At 35.9% G+C, this 24,118-nt stretch overlaps 4 protein-coding genes, 1 long non-coding RNA gene and 1 pseudogene across 7 annotated transcripts; 4 read left to right on the top strand and 2 right to left on the bottom strand.

Annotated features, from left to right (window-relative positions):
- The first annotated feature begins 211 nt into the window (after positions 1–211).
- Positions 212–4,041, top strand: LOC146933575 (uncharacterized). Its single transcript, XM_085705386.1, has 7 exons — positions 212–524; positions 625–724; positions 1,200–1,320; positions 1,425–1,546; positions 2,545–2,666; positions 2,751–2,905; positions 3,611–4,041. The coding sequence occupies exons 1-7, from the start codon at positions 398–400 to the stop codon at positions 3,623–3,625; spliced, it is 762 nt and encodes a 253-aa protein (XP_085561512.1). The 5' UTR covers positions 212–397; the 3' UTR covers positions 3,626–4,041.
- A 1,282-nt stretch (positions 4,042–5,323) lies between these two features.
- On the bottom strand, positions 5,324–7,755 carry LOC146933574 (protein-tyrosine-phosphatase MKP1 pseudogene; annotated as a pseudogene). Its single transcript, XR_015007505.1, has one exon. The product of XR_015007505.1 is annotated as a protein-tyrosine-phosphatase MKP1 pseudogene (transcript).
- Positions 7,756–11,575: 3,820 nt separating this feature from the next.
- On the top strand, positions 11,576–15,269 carry LOC146933573 (Pentatricopeptide repeat (PPR-like) superfamily protein). 2 transcript variants are annotated; one of them, XR_015007502.1, is made up of 3 exons: positions 14,113–14,248; positions 14,443–14,501; positions 15,162–15,269. XR_015007502.1 is itself a non-coding variant. In XM_085705379.1 (2 exons), exon 1 carries the CDS (start codon positions 11,715–11,717, stop codon positions 13,260–13,262), a length of 1,548 nt encoding a protein of 515 aa, XP_085561505.1. In that variant the 5' UTR covers positions 11,576–11,714; the 3' UTR covers positions 13,263–14,248; positions 14,443–14,484. The 2 variants fall into 2 exon arrangements, 1 of the variants encoding a protein (XP_085561505.1); XM_085705379.1 differs by lacking the exon at positions 15,162–15,269 and having other exon boundaries at positions 11,576–14,248; positions 14,443–14,484.
- A 296-nt stretch (positions 15,270–15,565) lies between these two features.
- On the top strand, positions 15,566–17,408 carry LOC146933572 (uncharacterized). Its single transcript, XM_085705380.1, has one exon. It carries the CDS (start codon positions 15,936–15,938, stop codon positions 17,118–17,120), a length of 1,185 nt encoding a protein of 394 aa, XP_085561506.1. The 5' UTR covers positions 15,566–15,935; the 3' UTR covers positions 17,121–17,408.
- Positions 17,409–18,362: 954 nt separating this feature from the next.
- Positions 18,363–22,915, bottom strand: LOC146933571 (paramyosin). Its single transcript, XM_085705378.1, has 5 exons — positions 21,445–22,915; positions 21,256–21,332; positions 20,971–21,082; positions 20,670–20,786; positions 18,363–18,852 (listed from the first exon to the last, which is right to left on the bottom strand). Exons 1-5 carry the CDS (start codon positions 22,765–22,767, stop codon positions 18,496–18,498), a joined length of 1,986 nt encoding a protein of 661 aa, XP_085561504.1. The 5' UTR covers positions 22,768–22,915; the 3' UTR covers positions 18,363–18,495.
- Positions 22,376–23,230, top strand: LOC146933570 (uncharacterized). The gene is made up of 2 exons (XR_015007504.1): positions 22,376–22,959; positions 23,048–23,230. It is a non-coding gene; the product is annotated as an uncharacterized LOC146933570 (long non-coding RNA).
- The last annotated feature ends 888 nt before the right edge of the window (positions 23,231–24,118 follow it).

Below are 24,118 nucleotides of genomic sequence, written 5' to 3'. Positions count from 1 at the left end.
GGTTCGAATCCCGGCCACCACAACAAAAAAAGATAACACCTAAAGTAAAGTGATTAGCTCAGTTGGTAGGGACAATGCATAAAATATACAAGGTCCTCGGTTTATACACATCCACTTGCCACTAACTTATTTGAAAGAAGAAAAAAAATGAACTCCTAAAATCCATTAAATTGAATTTGAGTATATTTCTGAAAAAGGACAGAACCAGAAAAGAAAAGAAAAGAAAAAGACAAACTCGCGCGGTTTATCTTGTCCGATCCCTGATGGCGGCTAAGACCGTCACGCCGACAACCGCCACCGTCACGGCATTCATGCTACATCATCCCTCCCTTCCGTTGCTACTTTTCCTCAGTGACCCATTTTCTCTTCTTACATTCTCAACCATTAAGCAACAACAATGAAAGAAGGCACTGCACAAGCATGGGTAGTTGCGGTAGCTTCATTCTATCTATTGATGAAGCTAACCCCATCCATTCCTCAACCTCAGATGTACCATGATTTCGCTGATAAGCGTGAATTCTTCGGTAATTTTTAAAAATGTGATTCTGAATCATTTCAGACCAATTTGGTCTTGTGGGTCTTTCATTTAAAGGGTGTTTGTTTTTTTTTTTTATTGTTTTTCAGGTATTCCCAATGCACTTAATGTGATATCAAATTTACCTTTCATGGTTATTGGTCTTATTGGGCTTATGCTTTGTCATCGTAGCAACTATTTTAACTTAAGGTATTTCCATCTTAGGAATTATAGTTTGGTATAATCATTTAGGCTTAACCACCAGGGTTCTGTTTGGATAAACAACTTAATTTGCAGCTTATAGCATAAACGCTTATGATGATAAGCGCTTATGTACAAACTATTTCTATAACAAAAGATAAATAAAGTTAAATTGTTTCCGTATATGCTATAAGCTGTTTTCTTAAGCTATCTTGGAGAGGTTATGAAAACAGTTTATGAATATGTCATAAGCTTTATGAGTGTTAGCTTATGAAAATAAGCTGAAAACAGTTTGTGAATATGTTATAAGTTGTTTTCATAAATTCCCACAAATTGTCTTCCAAACAGTCTCACAAGTGCTTATGTCAGTAGATAGTTTCAAATAAGTCAATCCAAACAGCCCCTCGGTTATTCACTCAATTTTTTTAGCTTATGTTATTGTTGTTGTGAATTATATGATTGATAATTCAATTTATGGCCAAAGTTCCCAAGGTGAGCTATGGGGTTGGACATGTTTTTATGTGGCTGTGACTTCAGTAGGTTTTGGGTCTGCATATTATCATCTCGGGCCAAATGATAATGGCCTTGTTTGCGACAGGTTGCCGGTGAGTTCTTTCTTGGAAGATCGTTTCAGTCATTATTGTTTTTCATTTTTTTTATCATTTTAGTTTGACAATTTTGATTCCTTGATTTTTGTTTGTTCATGTAGATGACTGTTGCTTTTGCTTCACTGGTGGCAATTCTCATCATTGAAAGGGTTGATGCAAAGAAGGGAACGATTTCAATTTTTCCTCTAAAAATGGCTGCTATGATAAGTAGTGTGTATTGGAGGCAAGCTAATTCTGTCTCTTTTACTTGGAAGAGTTATTTTTCTTACTCGTACCAGGATTTTGTTTTTATTTTCCTATGTAGTTTGATGAATTTCTTCTTCTAAACGTGAGCAAGTTGTTCTTCATACAGATAATAGTTTGCTGCTTCTGTCAACATAGGTGTCATAGATATATGATTTATGGTATTTGTGATTCATAATATCAGGATTGTTTAAGACAATGCCAAAAGTTATGCCAATTCTTTTGAATCTTGTAATCCCCTCAGATGAATTAATTACCATCATCGTGGATTGGTTGAGTTGGTGTCAAGGATTAGGTGCATTTGTGCTTACAGCCTTAATGTTTTTTTCCGGAGAGTTAAACAAACTTTAGAACTTCAAAGACGGCCTCGTCTGTGAAGTAAATCATCACACCTATGATAGGCAGCAGTGGGGAATTTTCTGCAATAGGGACACACTGCTTTTAGGAAGCAGTGCTAGAGCGTCTCGGTTAATCATCATGTGATATATAAAATGAAAAAAGCCTGGATTGTTCCACCCCTGAAAATGCTAGGAGTTGTTAGGGGGATCACTATAGTAGATCCAATGATTACTAAGCTCTTAATCTTATGGAACCACTCCTTATTGGAAGTTACTATGCATGATCATCAATTTTAAGGATGGTTCCTTATATGTGAGGAACAATTGCTTAGCATTAAAAAACCATTTTCCAATCAAGTTTTAAGGAATTGATGAAGTCCCATTTAATGAACTTTTTAGAGTTACACTTACAGTCTTACACCATTGGAGTAAAAAGCTGCTTAAGTGCTATAAAATAAAAAGGGTGATGTTCAAAGGGTCTGTACCATTTGAGATGCTTTTAAGCTAGTTCTTTTGAATCTCGTATTCCCCTCGGATGAATAATTTCCATTTGATGGAAGTAGCCATGAAGCAATTAAGCATCATGTTGACAATTCAATGTTAGTTGCTCCTTTTTCCACTCAGCTTTTTTCTATTGTAGGTTCTTTGGTGACATCCGTCCATATCTTCTGGTCCAAACTGTATCATGCATTGCTGTACCTCTCATGGCATATTTGTTGCCTCCAATGTACGCATATTCAACGTATTGGCTATGGGCTGCAGGTTTGTACTTTTGGTATGGTATAACACATGTTTCAATGCAATACTCTTTTAAATTGCTCTCAGTTTCAAATTAAATCTTCGCAGGATTTTACCCTCTAGCTATGATGCAAGAGACTGCCGATAGATTGATTTATGCAGTGACTTTTCATACTGTCAGTGGTCACACACTGAAGCATTTATCTGCTGGAATGGTTCCTCTCATCTTAACAATAATGCTTGCAAAGAGGAGGCTTTTGCATGTAAGCAACATACAATCCTTCAAGTTATTGAATTTGCTACTGTACAACTTTTTATTATGTGTTGGTAAGAGTGTGGATATGGCCAACACATTAAGCATTAGCTTTCAGGTTATGGATATTTTATGAATGGTTACCTTTTCCCATTAAAATCTTTCCATGTCTATTGGAATGTACAGATATATGGAGGATCCTCAAACATTAATAAACAAATTTTAAACAAGGAATTTGGGAACATTTTTTACATGGAGAAACCTTTTTAGTATGAAAGATTTTTGGCAAAGTATGTACAAATGAATATGATTAGCTGCTGCAAGTGTTTGAGTCTGAAGTTACAATCTTTGTGTAACAAATAGCATTATTGTTTTGCTACGTATGATCAATATTTCTTGTTTTTGAGCACTTCCTTGGAGGTACTTGTAAAAATTAGTCCAATATTCCTGAGTTCCATGTCATTTCTACAATTTTTGCTGGTAAAGCGTTGTAGTGCATTTTGTTCCATTGTTTTTCTTGTTTCCTTTACCAAGTCAAGATTTCACACCTTTGGATATTATGATATCATTTGAATTTCTTTAGTTGACAATATGGGCTGAGTTGCGTGCTTGGTAGTTCTTTCTGCTGTTGTTGGTTTCCACGAACACACCTCTTTTTGAAAGGGGAATTTTCATTAAATCTTGATTGAAAGTGGTTGATTTGGTCTATATGCAGGCAAAATCTGCTTGATGCATACTGCATTTGCTGTACTAAGGGCAAAGAAGGCGACTGATCTCAATGTGCAGCTATAGGAGTCTAAGTAATGTCATATCTTCTCTCCCTATAAAAGAAAAAGACAGAAAGGTTGCGCTACTAAGGGTAGGTTTTGGTAAATAGCTTAATTAGTCATAGAGATTATGTGCTCAAACTTCTGTCTTTTAGTTGTAGTGTTGTACTGCAAAAGAACAAGGTGAATAAAAGTCACCAAAAACAAGGTGCTTAATTAGTCATAGGGCGATTCACGTCCTATCAATTGTGATACAGTGACATTCACCATAGGTAACTTTTTGTTTGTACAGTTTTTTATCTTCAAATTGTAGTGTTTGGTATTAAAAGAGAGTGAAGAGATATATCGAGTGGAATGGTGACCCATTCAGTTAGTGTTCTATGATCTGTAAGGCAACAACTTAGTGAGCAAGCTTTTGCCGTTGTCAAAAATTTAAATAATAATAATACAGCAACTATAGTCAGTAAACAATGAAAAACGTTTTTTATGTTTTTGACATATCTTTCTTTTGGTGAATGCTTGGAGCAATACCTCTTAGATAGTTTACCAATGAAGCATGAAGATACTTGTTATAGCTTGTGTTGGTTTTGCCGAAAACATCGAAATATGTTTATCGAGTCTTCAAAATTTATTATCTATTACGAAACCAGTCACACCCATCACCTTTTATATGATTTTTCGGTATTGTGACCATAGCCGAGGGGTGTTGAATGAGTTTTAATCACGAAATCAATTAACATAACTACTAACTTCTTCATATTACAATAGAATACTGAAACTCAAAAGCTCAATGCACATTCAAAATTAACTTCTATGAAATTCAGATTCCCTTTTCTCTTAAGCATGTCCACCTCACTATATAGACCTTCAAAGTTCAACTCAATCTTTGTGGCCTAACAAGTGCGTCTTCTCGGTCTTCCTTTGTGACCTTGTGGGATTGTGATAGGTACTTTGGTATTATGGGGTGTTCAAGTCCCACATTGATTAGTATGTGATTCTTGATGTATTTAAGTGATTCAGTTCTTTCCCCTTTAATAATTGATTTTTAAGGGAGGATTTTCCAAGTGCTTAGATACTTATCAGTTGGTATTTAGAGTTGGTTTTCAGCAGCTCGGAAAGTGATACTTATGGATGTGCTGGTCAGAAAGTGATACCTTGGATTTACTTCAGTTGAAATTCCATGTTGCCTCTAAATTTACTTGCATGCAAATTTTATCATCTCTCCTTTTTTTTTAAACTGTCTTCTTACATTTGTCCAAAAACAAATCTGCTCTCGCAAATGCGGGAAACTACAGAAGATTCAACTGCAATGACTCTAATAAATTCAAAAATCTCATCCATTGATCAAAATATCACATCTATTAAAGAGATACTTCACCCAACTTGTAGCCCTCATTTTTTGTTTTTGTTTTTTTTCTTCCTGTTTTCTTTCTTTATATCTTGTTTTCTTATTAACTCGCTTACCATATTTATTATTGTTTATTTCATTTATCTTTTTATTTATTTTTCAGACATTTTTTTGTTATTTAAAAAAAACAATTTCACAATAAAAACCAACAACCACAAAGCCAATATCTTTCGCAGTCACACTGGCTGGCTGGCATGAACAAAATGAACAAGAAAAATACCCCCCACCCCCACCCCCACCCCCCAAAAAAAAGTAAGAGAAAAATAGACTCGATATTGAATTAAATTTGATTGCAATTCACAAGTCCTCTGTCGTTATTATTGCTCAGCGATGCAGGCTTACTCCCACATTCAGGCAACAGTGCAGATTTACCTAAAAAAAATATAGTATATTATAGGCTCAACTATGGCTATACAGAACAAAATTGAACCATTGTCAATTGTCATGACACTATTTCATACTACAAAGATCCTCTGCAAATATCACTTTCAACTGGTATACTAAACCACTAATGATATCTGCATCTGATATTAGCCATTTCCCACTATGTTCTACAATCAGATTGCTTACTGCTACTTCATCAAATTATCGTCCCGGGCAGGCAAAGTGAATGTCTGTGATCTTACCAGGACTTTGTGAGCACGGGATGATTCACTAACAGAAGATACCAACATTTGAGGCGGCAGTTTACTCCCTCTGCGCTCTGCAATGGAGGGTTTAGAGTTAGACCCTTTTCTCCCTACCGTGGTGTGATTAAACAAAATTGTCTCTGAAGATGAAGAGACAGCAGCATCTTTGCGAAGTGAAGAGGATCTTTCTAAGAAAGATGCATCTTTAACATAAAAAGGTTGTTCAGCTGAATCAAGTCCAGAAGAAGGCGATGGCGGCCGAGAGGACATGAATGACAAATCAGACCAATGTGTAGATGCAGGCGAAAATGTAAAGGAACTATCACAATCAGAATTGGAAGGAGAAAATGTCGGCGACTTGGAACAGAATTTCGGGCTGTTACTTAAAGAACAGGGAAAAGAATCTGATTTTCGACGAGGAGTTGGTGGCAACGACGACCCAACACTAGGAACAAGGCGATCAACGAGTACAGGGCCATCTTTTGCCTTGTCCGAGCTGCTATCTATAATATAGTCTAAGTAACCAGATGAACCAGAAAGATGCTTTGAGGAAGGTGGTAAAGAATCAACAACAGGATGTTGTTTTTCTTCTTCCACATTCACCTTTAATTCGTCCTTCGGTGAGGTTGTATCACAGCATTTGGAAGATGTAAACAAACCTTTCATGATGCCATTAGCAAGCTTCCTCCTTAGTCTTCCCCAGCTATTTTCTCTAGCAGGAAGCAAGGTTTCTGATCCTGTATTAGATACAGAAAAGGGTGGAACAACACCACCAGCAAGTGCTTTGTGAAAAATCCCAAAATCCAAATCATACTCATCAACTTTCCTAGGATGAATCCCCGTATCAACAACACCATCACCATCAATCTCCATTCTTTCATCAGAATCCGTCCCCACCACCTCTGCCTTATCAGAACTCCCCAACAATAATTTCTGGTTAGAAAGAGCAACCCAAAACTCCATTGGCTCTTCATCTTCACAAACACAAAGAATTGGAGCATTTGCTTTCTCATAACGAACAACCTGCGTAGCTGCCGATCGTGCATTACAACTCATAACAGAACTACAATTTTTACCAATCCAAACATATATAGCAGAAGGAACATGAACAATAAAAGCACCGCGAGAATCAAGCGCTTTAGCACAAGGCTTGTTAACCATTTTAGGTACCAAATGAAGAGGATCATAAGGTGAATGAGGTGCCATTCTATACATCATAAGAACAGAATTAGGACTTGAAGGCATAGCATTAACAGCATTTACCACTCTTTTCTGACACTGCAAAAGTTGACAAGCAAAACCCATGTTAGGATTTGTAACACCACGAGCATTCTTGACATAATGAAAAGCATCTTCAAAGCTCTGTCCTTCTCTCCACATAAGATAAGCAATAACCAAAGAGGTTGATCTAGAAACACCTTGACAACAATGAACAAGAACACGACCACCTTGTAATCTAACATCCTCAAAATAATCAAAAACATCATACAAAATACTTGTTATATCTTCTGTTGGACTATCCTGCAACCAAAGAGTTTTATAAACAAATTCACTTTTGAAATATTCAGGACAAACAAACCCAACACAATTAAGCACGTGAGTAATCCCATTCTTTCTTAAAACCTCGTGATTCTTCGCAACAGTGTCGCTTCCTAGGTAAACATGTTCAGCGATTCTGGAACATTCTTTGTCATAGAAAGCTAACTTGTCTCTTGTGAACTGAAACTCTGAACCAGTGATTGAACATCTTCCTCTTGGTGTCTCCGGCCAAACTCCGAGATCGTCAGATCCAGCACTTGGCCATTCTTCAATGCTGCGTTTGTTGATGGAAAGAGGACGAAGCGGTGGAAGCAACGATCGTGCTTTGTTTTTCACCGCCGCCGACGGTGTTGGCGGCCTTCTGTTTGAAGGTGAACGGTCTGTCCATGAAACTGACCGTGAAAATGTACTCCGGTAACCACTGCCGCCACCACCGGTGGCGGCGCGGTCGTTACTCTCCGACATCAAAAGGGTAACGAAAAAGACACGAAATATTTTTAATATGAAAAAAGGTAGTAAAATGGTAGGTGTTGTTTTGTGATGTTTTGTGTTGTGGTTAGTTTTTTTTTTTTTTTTCCCACCTAAAACCCTTGACCCTGTCTTAATCTTTGACTCATATTTAGCTATATTGGGTAAGGTAAAGAGAAGGTGGAAAATTTCATATGAAAATAGGGTTATTGAAGAAAAGGAAAAACTTGCAACAAAATAGATTTGGTTACAAGAGAAACAAGTGTTTTGTGTTGTACTTGTACTTTGTGTTGAAGGAGCTTAGAGGAAGAGGCACAGAGAAGTGGAGAGAAGAGTTTGAGTTTGCTAAATTTTGTAGTACAATTAGAAAAGGTGGTCATGGTCTTTATATTTGACTAGGACATGTTGAGTCAAACTGCCAGCTCACAATAAGAGTCATTTAAACATTATAATAGTACTACTATATACTATTTTTTGAATTTTACATTTATTACTTTCTCATTCAAATTTATTTTTAATTGACTTACTTTTCTTTCAAAAATTATATTTTATTACTATTTTTGTAGTATTATAATAAAAAGCTATAATAATGTTTATTGAACAAATTTATGAGAAATCCTATTGAGTTTAGTACTGTTTTTTTAAGTAAGTTTAATATTGTTTTATATTCTGAGTCAAACAAAGAATATATTAGTTTTATTCTCTATCATTAGGATATTAGTATTCATAAAATTGTTGATTTTTTTTTATCAGTTTTAACACTGTGAGTTTTTTTTTTTTTTTTATCTCAGTCAAACTGTTATAAGTATTTCTTTTATGATGGATATTATGATATGAAAGTTTCATTTTGACCAGATATATTATATATAGAAAAAATATTTACTTTGACCCACTAAAGTGAGAGTTTTTTTTCGTCTAAAATATTTTTTTTTCCGTCTAAAAATTGAAACTTAAGAACAAACACTTTTAATTATTTAGTACTCCTATATAATATTTTAGACGAATTTTTCCCTTGTTTTTTTTAGTGAAAAATGAGTTTTTTATACATACAATCCGAACACAATAAGTAGTTCGAATTTTATAATCTGAAACACTCCATGTATAGAGTGTGTTCCTTGTTTTTCCAAATAATAAAATTTGAACACCTCGTATACCCTTGTTGTGCCAAGAATTCAGAGGAAAAACCAATTCGGATTATGTAATAGACAAATATGATTGTAACAACACAAAGACCGAGTTCATTTGCAATAGTAATAGCCAGCTTAAGAGCCATATGAACCATCATAACCCTTATTCTTATGTTTTAGATCATTGTTAGGTTTTCCCGCCGTGTTCTAGTTGAAAATTTGATTTTCAAGCTACTTGATCGGATTACTCCGAAACTTGCCCAGAAAATCATAAGAAAAAGCAAGGACCAAGTCTTGCCTAAAAGGGACTTCTTACGTGACTTTACATCTCAAAATCCAAAATTCTATCATTTAAACTTATTTTTCATTTTTTAAAATTTTTCATATTCTCATCAAAATCCGAAAAAATTCGCATTAGTTTTTTTTTTGTCAAAAATTTGCATTAACTTTATTTGATTTTTAGAATTTTTTGGTAGTATTTTTTATTTTATTTGACAGGTTTTATCATTTTTTACTATGTTTTGGTTGTTTTTAAAAGATAAATTCACAACTATTGAAATGGGAGAGATTATGATTGTTGCTTATGTATAAACATATTTTGGATTATATAATCCATACTGAATCAAAAAATATAAGGGTATTTTCGGAAGAAAAAAAATAGGACGCATGAGAAGGTTGTTAAGCGAGAGAAATGATAACCATGGGAAACATGTTTCTTAGTGACGTTTCTATATCAACATAATCCAAAACCTTTTCAATAAAGTGCAATAATGACGTCAAATGCGTCTTGCAAATATATATCATATAATAAAAAATTGTAGGAAAATTTATAAGTTGGAGAGAGGATTTGAACCTATAATTTTTAACTTCTCAAAAAAAAAAAATTAGGCAATACTTCTCAGTATTTTGTGTATTTGAGTCTTGTCGTTAGATCTAAATAACAAATAACACGATTACTATTTCCCATTCATACAAAAAAAAAAAAAACAAGTTTCTTATTATTTTATATGTAACCGATGAAGATCTAATTAGTTAAAATAAAAATGGTAGTAAATTTTGTACAAAGAAAAAATGGTAGAAAGCTTGGGGTTGTGATTGTGAGGGATAGTTCTAAGTGTATGATTTTAGTTATAAATTGATTTTTTTTACATAAAGTATAAAATTGTTGGTAAGGTTTAGTTTAATGCAAGTCAATATTATTTGGTTGTATACCTTCATCTGATTTGAATTCAAGACTTTGTGGTGTGTAAACTTTAAGCAGCACTTGCTACTTCACATACAAACCAAAAAATAAAAACTTAAATTCTAAAATTACAAATATACATTTTATAATTCTTGTTTTTATTTGAATACTAACATGTAACCACTAGTTGTCCGCAGACACTCACCACTTTGACCAATGTCAGTCACCACTCTAACTATCACTTACCTTCAACCACCCTCTTAACCATCTATGCCCACATATCACCACTCTAACAAATGTCTACCGCTAGCTCAAGTAACCACCATTTTCAACCGCTATTATTAAACTTATTACTAAATAAATAAAATACAATTTATAATATTTCAATTATTTCTTGTCAAAAAAAAAATATTTCAATTATTTTTAAAAGAGATAAATGAAAACTTACACCAAAGCGAATAAAAATTGAGTATTTGACAATTATTTTTTACAAAGTGGTTTATAATATATGTTTGCATGGTAATATGATGTTTCTTATTGAAATAATGTAGAACTGTTTTTCACTCTTAATGCATTCCATTAAAACTATTGAAATTTTTTTTCCTTATTTTTAATTAAATTGTTTTTTTAAAAAAAATTTGGGTAGTGAATGTCACATTTTGTGGTATAATATCCAAATTGTCTTTGACCTATTAGAGTCTTTCATTTTTTTCATGTGTTATGAGACAAGTCTAAGACTTTTCTTTATAGACTTTTAGGTTTTGAGTAATGCTTAACTATTTGTTTTTTTTTTCGCTTGATGGATAATTTTCTTATGTCACGCAATGTGTCTCCGAGACAAAATGTATTATTCACGACAAACTATTAAATACTTTGTTATTGATCGTACGCTTCTTCTCCAAACTGAGGGGGTGGGGACGTTTAAAAGGCAATGTGATGTTAAAATCAGACACTATGCTCTCAGGTAGCTAGTGAGTGAGTATTGTGAGAATATGGTGATCACACATAGGGAGAAGACCCCCTCTATTTATAATGTTGATCCAAAGTTCTACTTTCTTATTTGTTGTCAACTTGTCATATATACTCTTTAGTTTGTTATGAATATTGATCAGTTTGTTTAAGAAATTAAATCGAATATAAGCAGTGGTCTCTATCTCATTTGAATGATTTTCGTGGTCCTAGTAACAATTTGATACTTATATGATAGTTTGTTAACGTCTAAGGCAATGAACACGTAAGTGCTCCTGGATTCCTTATGTGGAGATGAGATGGTTTTCTGGGATGACGATAGACGCCTCATAAGTATTTGTCGTTGTATCTCGTTATTGTATTGCTTTGGTGTTCTTGACGTAAACTTTATTGTTGGACGAAGTTGAACCTTTTGAGCCCATACCATTAGAGATATCATTGCTTTTTAGTTATCTAGATAACTTCCAACAAAGAAAAAGGGGAGGGTGGATGTGGGGAAAATAGGGTGTAAGTAGAACTAGTCCTACAGCTTTTTTGTTAAGTAAGTTTATCCATCAAGACCAGTCCAAACTCCATAGCCCAATCAAACACTGAAAACAGCATCACCGCACCAGTGTCATGTTTTCCCCCTCTTCCCTCCCGTAGGAACAACTCCGACAAGGAGGAAGGAACAAGAACGAGAAACAACATAAAGTGAATGAATGAACAAATGAACGAACATTACGTGATATGTATCACAGTGTCGCTGCAAGGCGCCTACTATACCGTTCTCAAATATCATACTACGTTAAATCCGGTCTCATCGACACTGCAATCCAACTGTTCGACGAAATGTCCCAATCAAATTGTCGCTTATTCAGCATTGATTACAATCGCTTCATCGGTGTTCTCCTCCGTCACTCTCACCTCAACCTCGCCGAAAATTACTACCACCACCATGTCATCCCCAATGGTTTTTCTCTCACCCCATTCACCTACTCACGTTTCATTACTGCACTCTGCTCCGTCAAGAATTTCTTGCTCATTGAATCCCTCCTCCGCGATATGGACGATCTTGGCATTGTTCCTGATATTTGGGCTTTTAATATCTATCTCAACATTCTCTGCCGCGAAAAACGGTTAGAAAATGCTCTTCAATTGTTTCAGACAATGCCTTTGAAGGGAAGAAAGCCTGATGTTGTTAGTTATACTATTATTATTGATGCATTGTGTAAAGTGAAGAGGTTTGATGATGTCGTGCATGTTTGGCGTAAATTGATTGATAGTGGTTTGAAGCCTGATTTTAAGGTATGTGCTGCACTTGTTGTTGGTTTGTGTAGTGGTGGCTATGTTGAGTTAGCTTACGAGCTTGTTGTTGGTGTCATTAGTGGTGGTGTTGAGGTGAATTGTTTGGTTTATAATGCTTTGATTCATGGGTTTTATAAGATGGGTAAGAAAGATAAGGCGGAAGCGATTAGAGGGTTTATGAGTAAGAATGGGTGTGCACCCGATTTGGTTACTTATAATATTTTGTTGAATTATGGTTGTGATGAAGTTACGGTTGATGAGGCGGAAAGGTTGGTGGAGACTATGGAGAGGAGTGGTATGGCTGATTTGTATAGTTATAATGAGTTGCTTAAGGCGTTTTGTAAGGCCTATCAGGTGGATAGGGCTTATTTGTATATGGTTAACAAGATGCAGAGTAAAGGGGTGTGTGATGTTGTTTCTTACAATACTATTATTGTGGCTTTTTGCAAGGTGAGGCGGATTGAGAGAGCTTATGAGTTGTACGAGGAAATGTGTAGGAAAGGGATTCAGCCAGACGTGGTGACGTTCACTGTGCTTATAAAAGCGTTTTTAAGGAAAGGTGGTTCCAATGTTGCTAACAAGCTTCTTGTTGAAATGAAAGCGATGAGGATTGTTCCTGACGTAATATTCTACACCACAGTAGTTGACCATCAGTGCAAGTCCGGGAATATTGATAAGGCTTATGATGTTTTTTGTGACATGGTGGAGAATGGAGTGTGTCCAGATGTGGTCTCATACAATGCACTCATAAATGGGTTTTGCAAGGCTTCTAGAGTTATGGGAGCTTGGCGTCTATACGAAGAAATGCAGGTTAAAGGATTAGATCCGGACGAGGTCACTTTCAACTTGATAGTTGGAGTGCTCATTCAGGGAAACAAAATTTCAGAGGCATATAGGGTTTGGGATCAGATGATGGAAAAAGGCTTTACACTTAATGGAGATCTCTCTAATATTCTAGTCAACGCCGTTCAGTCAAGAGATGGCACATGACATTGTACTGGTTTGCATTGTGATCCTCTTAACTTCACCATGCCTTTTCTTACAAATGGCAGAGCAGCTTATACGTTTTTCTCTCAACATACTACATGAAAGTGTAGCAAGCTGGTGAAGTTACTTTATTTTTGCAGGCAATGACAACCTGCAAATCAGTATAATCATTTGCATGCTGCTCATGGTGCAATCCCATGCCTTATTTATGACCAGACATACCTTTGCATGGTATAAGACTACTGGTTCACTGGCCAGCTTCTGGTAGAGAATCCATAACCAGGATAGTCCTGTAATGGTTTCTAGCTGCCAATGGAAGTGGTGAGCAAGTTTTGTTTCATACTTTCAACAAACTTTCAGCTGGCAGATTGTATTCGTCAATACAGTATACTCATTCTACTCTGCGCCCATTTTTATACATGGGGAGCTATTGGTGTGAATCTCGCCCAGTACAGTCGATATCAGTAGTTAATGATTTGGTTGAAATAAGTCCAGCTGCCTATATAATTTAAGTTGGTGTTCTTTGGAGCAAGAGTGATTCTGAATACTATGGCTCTGTGCTATTTGATTAAATCCTTGATGAGTGGCAGCTCAATTCAGATTGACTCATATCCACTGTTCAGCCTTCTGTAGCAAACACTTGATGATTAACAATTTTGTCATTTTATGGTTCTGTACTCTTAATTAAAAAGTATAGTGCCCTTCTTGGAATATATTCACCATTAACCCTTAATGTTGGTGAATATATGTTTTGTTTCTCCGGGACAGAGTTTATGGTATTTAGTATTTACCATACCATCTGTGAATTGATGGGCTGCAGAACACAAGTTTGAACCAGGATTTAAACATTCCTTGTAAACTTCACCTTGTGGGCTACATCCAAGGTTTCATACCCCAAGCATTGTGGAACCTTGGGTAACAGATCGACGGCTTACTATTTGTGTTAATCTAGATTCAACAGAGAATTACAAAAATGCAAGATCTACAAGGTAGCTTTGTTAGGTTTCAAAATTCAAGTTTATTAGACTCTGGGAAAACTGTGTTGCTGGCACAAGATCCACAGATTTGATATAGAATAGAAATAATGTGTATTTGCTTGACTATACTGTCGTAAATTCCAACTTTTCTGTCCTATATTAGGATTATTTTTGGTGAATGTTGATGCTTCTGTTTCTATCTGCAGTACGGAACTTCAAGCTTCTCTAATGAAATGTTACCCTAATCATTCATTACTTTACACACGTATGTTACTCTATTAACTTCAGCTCATTCTTTTATCATTTGAAAATTATTTTTCAATATGCTTTTGTCCATTGTTGCCCTGCCAACTTCTGTCTGATACAAAAAAAAAACTTACGAATCAAGAGGAACATGAATGTATGATTATGAATCATTTAAGAGCTGCTGAATCAATGAAGAATGATTTGGAGCTACCAAATCTTGTGATATTTGGTAATTTTCCACTTTTGTTGCTGGACTATGGTCTTCTTTCATCCTCTTTCTTCAATGTGAAACAAAACATGTACGTGTAACTATAAATCTTGATCCTTAATTTTTGGCATTCTGTGCTGCTGGGGACTGGGTTGACTTCAATAATCTATTAGTATTCTATCTAATTAAAAAAAAATTAAAACTTTATAATCAATAGTTCTAGGTGTAAGTTTTTATATAGAAAATTTGTATAGCGTTCAACCCTGTTTTGAACTGCGTTATTCATCTTATTGTGATAAGGAAGTAATGATACTATGAACCAATCCTTGTTATGATTTTGAGTTGGTTGTCTTACTTGATTTCTTCGAGTATTTCACTACTAATAATTCTATGATGCTATGTTGAAGATTGTTGAATAAACAGAAAATGGAGAATAGTGATTGCTGAAACATTGGTGTTTCCCATCTACAGCCGCATTTCGGATTTTGGGGATTGTTAGCTATATACACGACCTGTACTTGTTGGAGAATATAGTAAATTGAAGTTGAAGACAATTAAAGAAGAATCTTGCTTTAGCTGCTCTTTTTGACTTGTAATTCTAAAACGAATACTCTTATCTGCTTCTATGTGGATTTGATTTACTTATTTCTAATCACAATGATTTCTTTTAGATTGAACACTTAAAAACTTGATGGGTTTCTTGAACTTGCAATTCATAGGTTTGGGGTCCATGTACTTTGGACTAAAGTTGAAGGAAGGTATCTTGTGCAGTTGGTTTTGTTTGCATGTAAATTCAATCTTTAATATAATAAAATGATTTTCTCAAATAAATACATTTTAAAAGGGTTCTGTTAATTCTGACATCTGTTAGTCCGAAAATCTATTCCACTTCCAAATTCATACAAAGTTTTGTTCTCTATTGTTGACTTGGATTCACGATATATTGAATGAATAAGTGATACTTGCCACTTCATGTTTGAAACACTCAAATTGAATGTTAAAGCAGAAAAGAAAAGAAAAAAAAAAAATTAGAAACATGTAGCCGACTAGACCCACATACTTGGCTTAGGTTTGATTCTTTGCCTGTACATGAATCATCCTTGAAGTTCTCATGAAGTCATTCTCATTCTTTTATGCCTTTTAATTATTGTTTTGGACTTGATTTGTCCTGGTTTACATTATCTTAATAACATTTCGTAGTATTAGCCTCCTGTTTCTCTTCCTTGTACATTTTCCACAAAAACCATGTCTCGTCGAGAAACCAACCCTCACTTTTCTAGACCACTGCGACCTCAGCATGAAGATCAAATGCAACCACCAATTTCAATAGTGCCACATGAACACCACCGTGGCCAACCACCAATTCCAACAGTGCCACACCAACACCCTCGTGGCCAACCACCCATTCCAACAGTGCCACACCAACACCCCCGTGGCCAACCATCCATTCCAATAGTGCCACACCAACACCATCGTGGCCAACCACGTCTTCCTGTAGCAGCACCTATACAAGATGTATCTCATCATCCCCAACCTCATTTTCCATTGCCACACCATGAAGATCATGTTCCATTGCGTGCAGATCATGATAGTCATTTTCCCCTTCACCTTGAGCAAGAAGGTCATCACCAACCACCTAGTTTACAAGTTCCACGCAAGGGAAACCGCATCAGCCAACCACCGCGTGGAGGCTCGCGCAAAAAGCATCGAGATCAAGATCTTCGGCCAGGCAAGTCAAGGGTAAATTTTCAAGAGCCGTCAGTAATACCACCACCGCCTGATCACCCTCCTGAGCCTCGGCGGCAATTGACACCACGCCATGAGCGGCGTCACGGTGGTATAAGGTTTCCTAAAGAACAAAAATCACCACCTTTAACTTGGATAGGTGCTTGCTTGTGTGTAATATTTTGGCTTATCATAATCATAGGAGGCATAATAGTCCTCATAGTGTACTTGGTTTTTCGTCCACAAATTCCACATTTTGACGTGTCCAGTGTCACCCTAAATGCTGCATACCTTGATGTTGGTTATCTACTCAATGCTGATTTAACTATGCTCACAAACTTCACAAATCCAAACAAAAAAGTGCATGTGGATTTCAGCTCAGTGATCATTTATCTGTACTACGGAAGCACCCTTATTGCTACTCAATATGTTGAGCCTTTCTCAGCTGCAAGGGTTCAATCAAGATTTGCATATATTCATATGGTCACTAGTCAAGTTCAGCTGCCATTAAACGAGGCACAGAGGCTTGTGAAACAAATGGAAAGCAATGGCGTTTTGCTTGAAGTGAGGGGAGTTTTCAGGGCAAGATCAAAACTAGGAACCATCTTAAGGTATTCATATAACCTTTATGGCCGTTGCAGTATCATGGTGGCACGCCCTCCTGAAGGGATAATGATGAAAAGGAAGTGCAGAACGAAACGCTAATATGGTAACACTTATATTGTAACATTGGTATTCTTTTTTGTCCTAGAAAATTTGGGGGATTTTGGTTTTGCTATTTTGCCTGTTCCTCCTACGAATAACATCTTAAGGAGTTAACATTTAAATTTTAATTCATGAACATGTAGTTTTTCTTAAACTACAAACTTGTATCACACAATTTTTTCTGCACTAGAATAATCACAGGTTATCACATTTATTAATACTGACAACAGTTTCCTGATTCATTTAAAGAAAACAGCTTCTTAAGGACTTGTTATTTTGAAGTTTTAAGTTCCGATGTTGTGTATGATTTGTTCTTGTAAAGCTTATGAAAATAAGCTGAAAATAGTTTATGAATGTGTCATAAGCTGTTTTTACAAGTTCTTTCAAATAGTTCACAAGTTCTAATGCCAGTAGATAGATTCTCAAATTCATGCTTCGAGATTTATATAATTTAAATTTAGGTATTTATCATACATCACACGGGCCAGCTTGTCAAAGCAAGATTTGTCTTATACATGCTATTTACATTGCACCAAATAGAAGAGAAAAATATTGTTCCATCAACCAATTCAGCTACAGAAGCTAAACCCAGAAAGGAAACTCCTTATCTTGGCACTAAATCACCACTCACAACTAAATCATGTCTTGCATTTCGGTTCATTATAGCTAAAAAACAAAAACAAAAAAACTAACCAAAACGTCATACAAAAGGGATTAATATGCGGGGGAGCGAAAAATAGCTCCTTACATCTTTAACCTGAATTTCATCTAAAAAGAAAAATCTTTAACTTGAATCTGGTATATAAAACTATCTAGTGATAGCTTACAACCTATTGTAAGGTTTATCACAAAATAGACATTTAAATAGGTATCGTGATTAGCTTTTGCGAAAAAATAAAATAAACTTGTGAATAGTATGGCTTACCCTGATTAAGCCCATACTGTTAGAAAGACTTCATACTCATAAATTTTTGAAAAAATTCTAAATTCATATCTTGAAAGAAAAAAGAAAAAACGATTTAACTACTATTTCCGACCCTGTTCAAACTGGGAAATTGCAGTTTTATCGTCCACTAGACAAAAAGACTTCCATTGAAAACACAACCATGTATGGACTTTTCTGTTACAGTAATGTAACGACAGTATATGTGGAATGCTTCCATGAAGGCATAAAAGGAATGTACAGAATAATCAGGTTGCAATAGCAACTTACTGAAGCCAAATGCTGCTGCAACATGACAATGATCGACCAACACTGGCTTTACTACATTAAGAACAGGCTGTTACTGTTAACTACCATTCTGTGACATAAAATTGAAGAAATCAAACATAAATACACAAGGGGAGAGAAAATATGTATAAAAAAAATTTCCAATTATAAGAGAGGTTCGGAAAGCTCCATTTCGTTAGAAGCCGTTTGCTGTTGCGTATCAGTCCGCTGCTGAATTCCAACAAAGTCCATGCCGAGCCACTGCCATGGCCAGCATACATATCTAGGCCTATTTCGGCCCCTCAAGTCTTCTCTGTTCTCAAACTCTTCGAGCTGATGAGTGAGCTCTTCCACTCTGTCCCTTAGTCTAGAAGACCTCAAGTCTGCTAACTTGAGAGATTTCTCTGCTGCATCTCTGGCTGCCATGGCAGCAGCTGCTGTCTCTTCTTTGAATTTTAATTTCTTCTCAGATTCCAACATGGATTGCTTTGCCTCTTCAAGTTCCTGCTTGAGCGTTGACAACTGCAGAATTGCAACAAGTATTTATGATTAGGAATAATCATGTTAACTGACAATACAAGGAAGAGTCATAATATCCATTAACAGGTGGCTTAAAGTAATCTCATTTTAAAATGCCAATCTACCAGATTTACAGCCTAATTAGTTCATCCCCAAGCAGCGCAGGGCAGCCAACGAATGGCAACTGTACCAAAAATAATGGAAAAAATGTAACAACACTCCACACAAATAAATTCTCCAAAAAATGCCCAAAGTCAAAGGCATATCATCAAAACTAAAAGTCTAAACGCTAGACCGATAACAAACATTACTCTAAGGTGTAATTGACAAGTCAATAACCGTGAGAAACACCAAGGCTGAAAAGATCCATTGAGTTTGTCGTGAGTAAGAAGATGCCATGGCTGCATCAAAGATGAGCTAGAATAAAGAGTGTAAATGAATTGAGCCAAGCGGAGTGCTCTAAGTTTAGACTTGGCTAGCGAAAGAAAAATTTGCCCAAACATAAACTCATATGTTCAAGCAAGCTACATCTAAGCATAGTGTTTGACATGTTCAAAAATTAGAAGCTTACGCTTGGTTCATTTAATTTTTTTATGGTTCGATTATGTTGTCCTTAATATGACACTTGAAAAATGAAGTTGGGAAAGTTAATAAGTAATAAAATTACGACTCTCCAGTAATTGTATAAAGAAACTACAACTTTCCAGTAAGTACACAAATTATCAATGGCTCAAGGCTGCAATACTTGAGCTTGAAGAAACCATGCTTGAGCTTTAGCTTGGAAGAAACCATACTTGAATAACTCATTCAGCTCATTTACACCCCCACCAAGAATCTACAATCAACATTGACCAGGAGAGAAGAACGGAGAATGGAAAGAAGGTGTATCTCACATTGGGATTAAGAAGAAACAAAGGATGAAGTTACGAAAGTGGCAGCAAAGGAAAAAGGGGCCCTTGAGTATGAACCATGAACTGAGTCTGAAAGGAGTAACTCAGCAGAGGCTAAGATGCTGCCTGAAAATGCATTAGCAGCTTCAAAAGAAAGGGCTTTGCAGGAAAATGTGTTCATCCCTTGCTGGAGATGAGCAGTGAAAGGGATAAGCACAGCAACCTAGCATGACACACATCGAACTTCAAAGAATGAATAATTTTGAAATCTATTCCCTTCTGGTGGGGGAAAACATGAATTGTGAAAAACCATCTAAAAAATCTGCAGGGGCTGAAATAAAAAGGGGGGGGGGGGGGAATGAGGGATTTAAAATTTATAGTTTTTAAGCCAAGGCAGCCCCAAAAGCAATTTTTCCACTTCACTATCCGCCTGCAATTTAGATAGACCACTATTGCTGCTCCAAATAAATATAATTTCGGTGTGGTCCAGCGCTCCAGCTGCAGGACACAACACTACACTGGAATATGTGTATATGGCACTATTAACTGCTTCAATTTACAGAAGAAATAATTCTGGAAGACCATAGAGCTAAAGGGAAAAGGTAGGCATCAAATAATGAAGTATGAAATATAATTTTAGTGATCGCAGTGACATAAACATGGAATCACAAACAACCAGTGTATATTCTAAATTAACGGAAAATTTTGCAGTACTCAATTCATCATTGCACAACTAAAGCTGGAAAACATGCCAAATTGCCAATAAATAAAATTGTGCATTTAAATATACATGAGCATAACAGAATAAAAATTAAAAATAGAGAATAGAATAATGCCATCAACTGCAACTTACAAATTTATTCAGTTACGTCCTCCAAACATAGCAAACTTGTAAAAAAAAACATATTCCTAACTAATAGCATTCCATACCTGTGCCACAAATTGCTGTTCAACACCTGTGCCTGCAGCAGCTTCTTGCTCTGCTGCTAATTTCCATCTGTTAATTTCTTCTTCAGCAGCCGCAATGTCCATCATTAGCCCCTCAATCTGCATTATAAAGAGACAATTGATTCTAAGAGATAGAAAAGTATTGACACCAAATGCCTGTCGCAAATTACCCACAGCCCATGACCACATGACAAAACATACATTCTACAAAATGAAAAAAGTCGACAAAACCTTCACAATTAAGGGATCATATTAAACTTAAAGCAAATGTGATTAAGCTTACATTTTCATTTGCCACTCTTTCCTTCTCTTCAAGTTCCTCCACCCGGTGCATTCTATGGTCGAGTTCTTTGGCCTGGGCTTCTATGTGCTGCTTAAGTAAACTCAACTCTGCCCTTAATGGAGTTAAGCAAATATGCAAAGAAAAAAAAAATCACGACGTCAGCACAGCTAGATACACCAAAGATGTAAGTTCTTCAGTAAGTAATGCAGAGAATACTTTCACTTATCAAAACCCAAAGTTAGACAAATAGCAAACAACTGTGCATTTGATTCTAATGTCAAGTACCTTAATTCATTCACAGTGTGCTGCAGCTCAATGATCTCAAGCTGAGATGCCTTAACAACATCCTCCAAAGCACCAGCCTGCACAGTGGATACGTAAAGAACTCAACAAGGTATCTTCAAAACACAAACATAGACATGAACAACCAGTTTCGTTGAAAACCAGAAAGAGAAATAAAAACAAAAACTTTACCAAAGTGTATATTTCATCCTCTTCTTCTTTTTCCGTTTTTTTTGACTTGTCATTTGAAGCTGCAAGCTTTCCATCTCCAAGAATCTTACTAAATTTGAAATCTATACCAACCTCCCTCAACCCATTTTCTGCCGCTAAAAACAACTCATTTGAAGACGGATTGGATGCCATCCTCTTTGACAAAGCACTCCTAAGCAAAGAACCAATTTGATCCTTTTCCTTAACTAACCTATTCACAGTCTCATCTAAATTCTGGATCTCACGATTCTTCTCCTCAACCAAATCCCTAACTTTTTGAACAACAATCCTAGTCAACTCATGTATAGATTCCATCCCAGCCAAAGAGGCGCGTACATTCTCATCAATATCCGTTTCTTGCGCCACAAACAACGACTCAGAAAGCTCCGAATAACCAGCATCATCAATGATCTTATAAACACTACAAATCTGGTTGTGAATCTTAGACACAAAATTCAACTGATCAATCAACAAAGGCCTCAACGATTCCATCTTTGATTCCAAATTATTAACAAACTCCTTCAACTGCAAACCCTCACTCTCTTCCTTCCTTAAACTCTCAGAAACCTCATTCAACTTCTCATCCTTAACAACCAAATCCCTCTCCAAACCCTCAACGGCTGCAGTTTTCTTCGCAACCTCATCTCTCAAATCACTAATAGTTGCTTCCAACTGCGAAACCTCAATAGCAATCTCATAATTCCTCTGTTCAATCTGTTCCCTAGCTTGATCCCTAGCCTTAACACTTGCATCATTCTGTTTCAACAACTCTTCAACAATCTCATTCGCTCTCTTTATAACACCATAAGTCACCGCAGCCATACCGGTATATTTCTGCGACCGCGGCAAAGCGCTTCCACTTCCACCAAAACCATTCACCTTACCAGAAATCTTCTCAATTCCAGTAACCATCATATGACTCGATTTCTCAATCTCCGATCGTAATCCTTGCCGCTCCTTCGCCGATTCCTCTAATTGCCTCGCAGTTTCTTCTAGAAGCTTCGTAGCCTCTTCCTTCTCCCTAACAGCATCATCACGCAACCGGCCGAATTCATCGCGCTTCCGTATGGCTTCTTGAGCAAGCACCTTTAATCGGTTGAATGAAGTCTGTAACTCCGTTTTGGCTTTCTCGGCGGCGATGCGTGCTTGCTTTTCCTGATCAAGCTCGGCGAGAATCTCACGGAATTTTTCAACGGAGACTTCATCCTGTGAAGGTGAATTTGATGTGATCGGAATTGGATCGGCGCCGTCGTCCTCGACGTCGCTGAGCACCGAATCGGCATCTAAGTCGCCGGCGCCGGACATTTAATTGAATAGCATATAAAATATGATAAACCCTAAGAATTGGGATAAATATGAATTAAGAAGTAATCGAATTGAATGTAATTGTGGTTTAGGTTGTCGATGGATGAAGAAGAAGAAACACCGTGACGTGAGAACAACGTACCAACCAACCAGTCTTCTGAATTAAGAAATTTTCTCTAAATTTTAATTAAGGTTTTTTAATTCGAAAAGTAATAAAGGTGTTAAAATAAAATTGAAATAGTTAAAAGTACAAAAAAAGTATAGAGAAATGTGATTTAAGGTTAGTTTGGAGTGAAGATTGGTATTGTGGGCGTGAGCACAGGGGATTGATGTGGATGAGGGAGGAAACTTCTTTTAGAAGAAACGGTGATTAGAAAAAAACAAGAGACAGAGACGGTAGCGATGGTGAAAGATCAAAGATGGATTGAAGCGAAATAAGAGCGTGAGGAGGAAGAGGGTGCTTCTTGAAGTAGATTTGATGATTTAGACGCCACGGAAAGCATAAAATAAGCATATCATGGATTTCCAATGCCAAATTCGATTAAAACCTAAAGTGTGAGAATTACGGATTTTTAATCAACAAACTTGAAGTTTGTAAGGTTATTTACGATTTTCATTTTCATTTTTCACTCATCCACCACATTAATAATCCTTCACAAACCAATTTTGTGAAGAGTGAAAATAAAAGGATTAAAATTGCAATTAAGCCAAATTTATATGATATATTAGATTTGTTATTTCACGATTTGCCTTGTTTATTTTACTATACAGGTCAGACCAGACTTTTTTTTAATAGAGAAGACTTAAGTTTTTTTTGAAACTTATTTAGCTTAAAAGGTCAGACCAGAAGTCATTAATAAAAAGTCTCTTATGTCTATTAGGCCGACCTACTTAAGTAAATATGAATAATATTATTTATTATTATATAATATTTTATATTTTGAATTAAATTATAATTTTTTTGGCATATTTAAATGAGTTATTATAAACTAGAATTGAAGTATGATATAATATATAGTCAAATTCTCTAAAAATTCGTATTAAATATCAAAAGAGAGATTAATATAATTGATCTATTAGTTTTATAAGGTCAGACTTAGGTCTTATAAAACCTAGCTCGGCTTGACCTATTTTTCTCCCTACTCAAGAGTTAACTCCCTTATGACCATTTTTTATCGAATATTTTTGGAAAAAATTAGCCTTCACAGCTCATTTTTTAAAATTTAAATTTGAAAATTGAATTAAAATAGTTAGTTAGTTTTCTATTTGTCTATAAATATTTTGTAGATTTAAATTTAAATTTGATAAAAATGAGTTATTATGAAAGAAGTTGTCCATAAAAAGTTGTATA

Source organism: Medicago sativa, chromosome 4 (genome assembly GCF_051527215.1).
Source record: "Medicago sativa cultivar Bolivia chromosome 4, Bolivia_mono, whole genome shotgun sequence".
NCBI classification, from domain to species: Eukaryota; Viridiplantae; Streptophyta; class Magnoliopsida; order Fabales; family Fabaceae; genus Medicago; species Medicago sativa.
Note: the sequence above shows the minus strand (reverse complement) of the source record. Positions and strands in the feature narration are given on the sequence as shown.

Excerpts from the sequence above, each read along its gene's own strand:
- LOC146933575 (XM_085705386.1), top strand. The coding sequence starts at position 398 with ATGAAAGAAGGCACTGCACAAGCATGGGTAGTTGCGGTAGCTTCATTC. Across the intron at positions 725-1,199 it reads AGCAACTATTTTAACTTAAG|TTCCCAAGGTGAGCTATGGG; the intron begins GTATTTCCATCT and ends TTATGGCCAAAG. Across the intron at positions 1,547-2,544 it reads ATAAGTAGTGTGTATTGGAG|GTTCTTTGGTGACATCCGTC; the intron begins GCAAGCTAATTC and ends TTTCTATTGTAG.
- LOC146933573 (XM_085705379.1), top strand. The coding sequence starts at position 11,715 with ATGTATCACAGTGTCGCTGCAAGGCGCCTACTATACCGTTCTCAAATA.
- LOC146933572 (XM_085705380.1), top strand. The coding sequence starts at position 15,936 with ATGTCTCGTCGAGAAACCAACCCTCACTTTTCTAGACCACTGCGACCT.
- LOC146933571 (XM_085705378.1), bottom strand. The coding sequence starts at position 22,767 with ATGTCCGGCGCCGGCGACTTAGATGCCGATTCGGTGCTCAGCGACGTC. Across the intron at positions 21,083-21,255 it reads CACACTGTGAATGAATTAAG|GGCAGAGTTGAGTTTACTTA; the intron begins GTACTTGACATT and ends AACTCCATTAAG. Across the intron at positions 18,853-20,669 it reads AACAGCAATTTGTGGCACAG|TTGTCAACGCTCAAGCAGGA; the intron begins GTATGGAATGCT and ends GCAATTCTGCAG.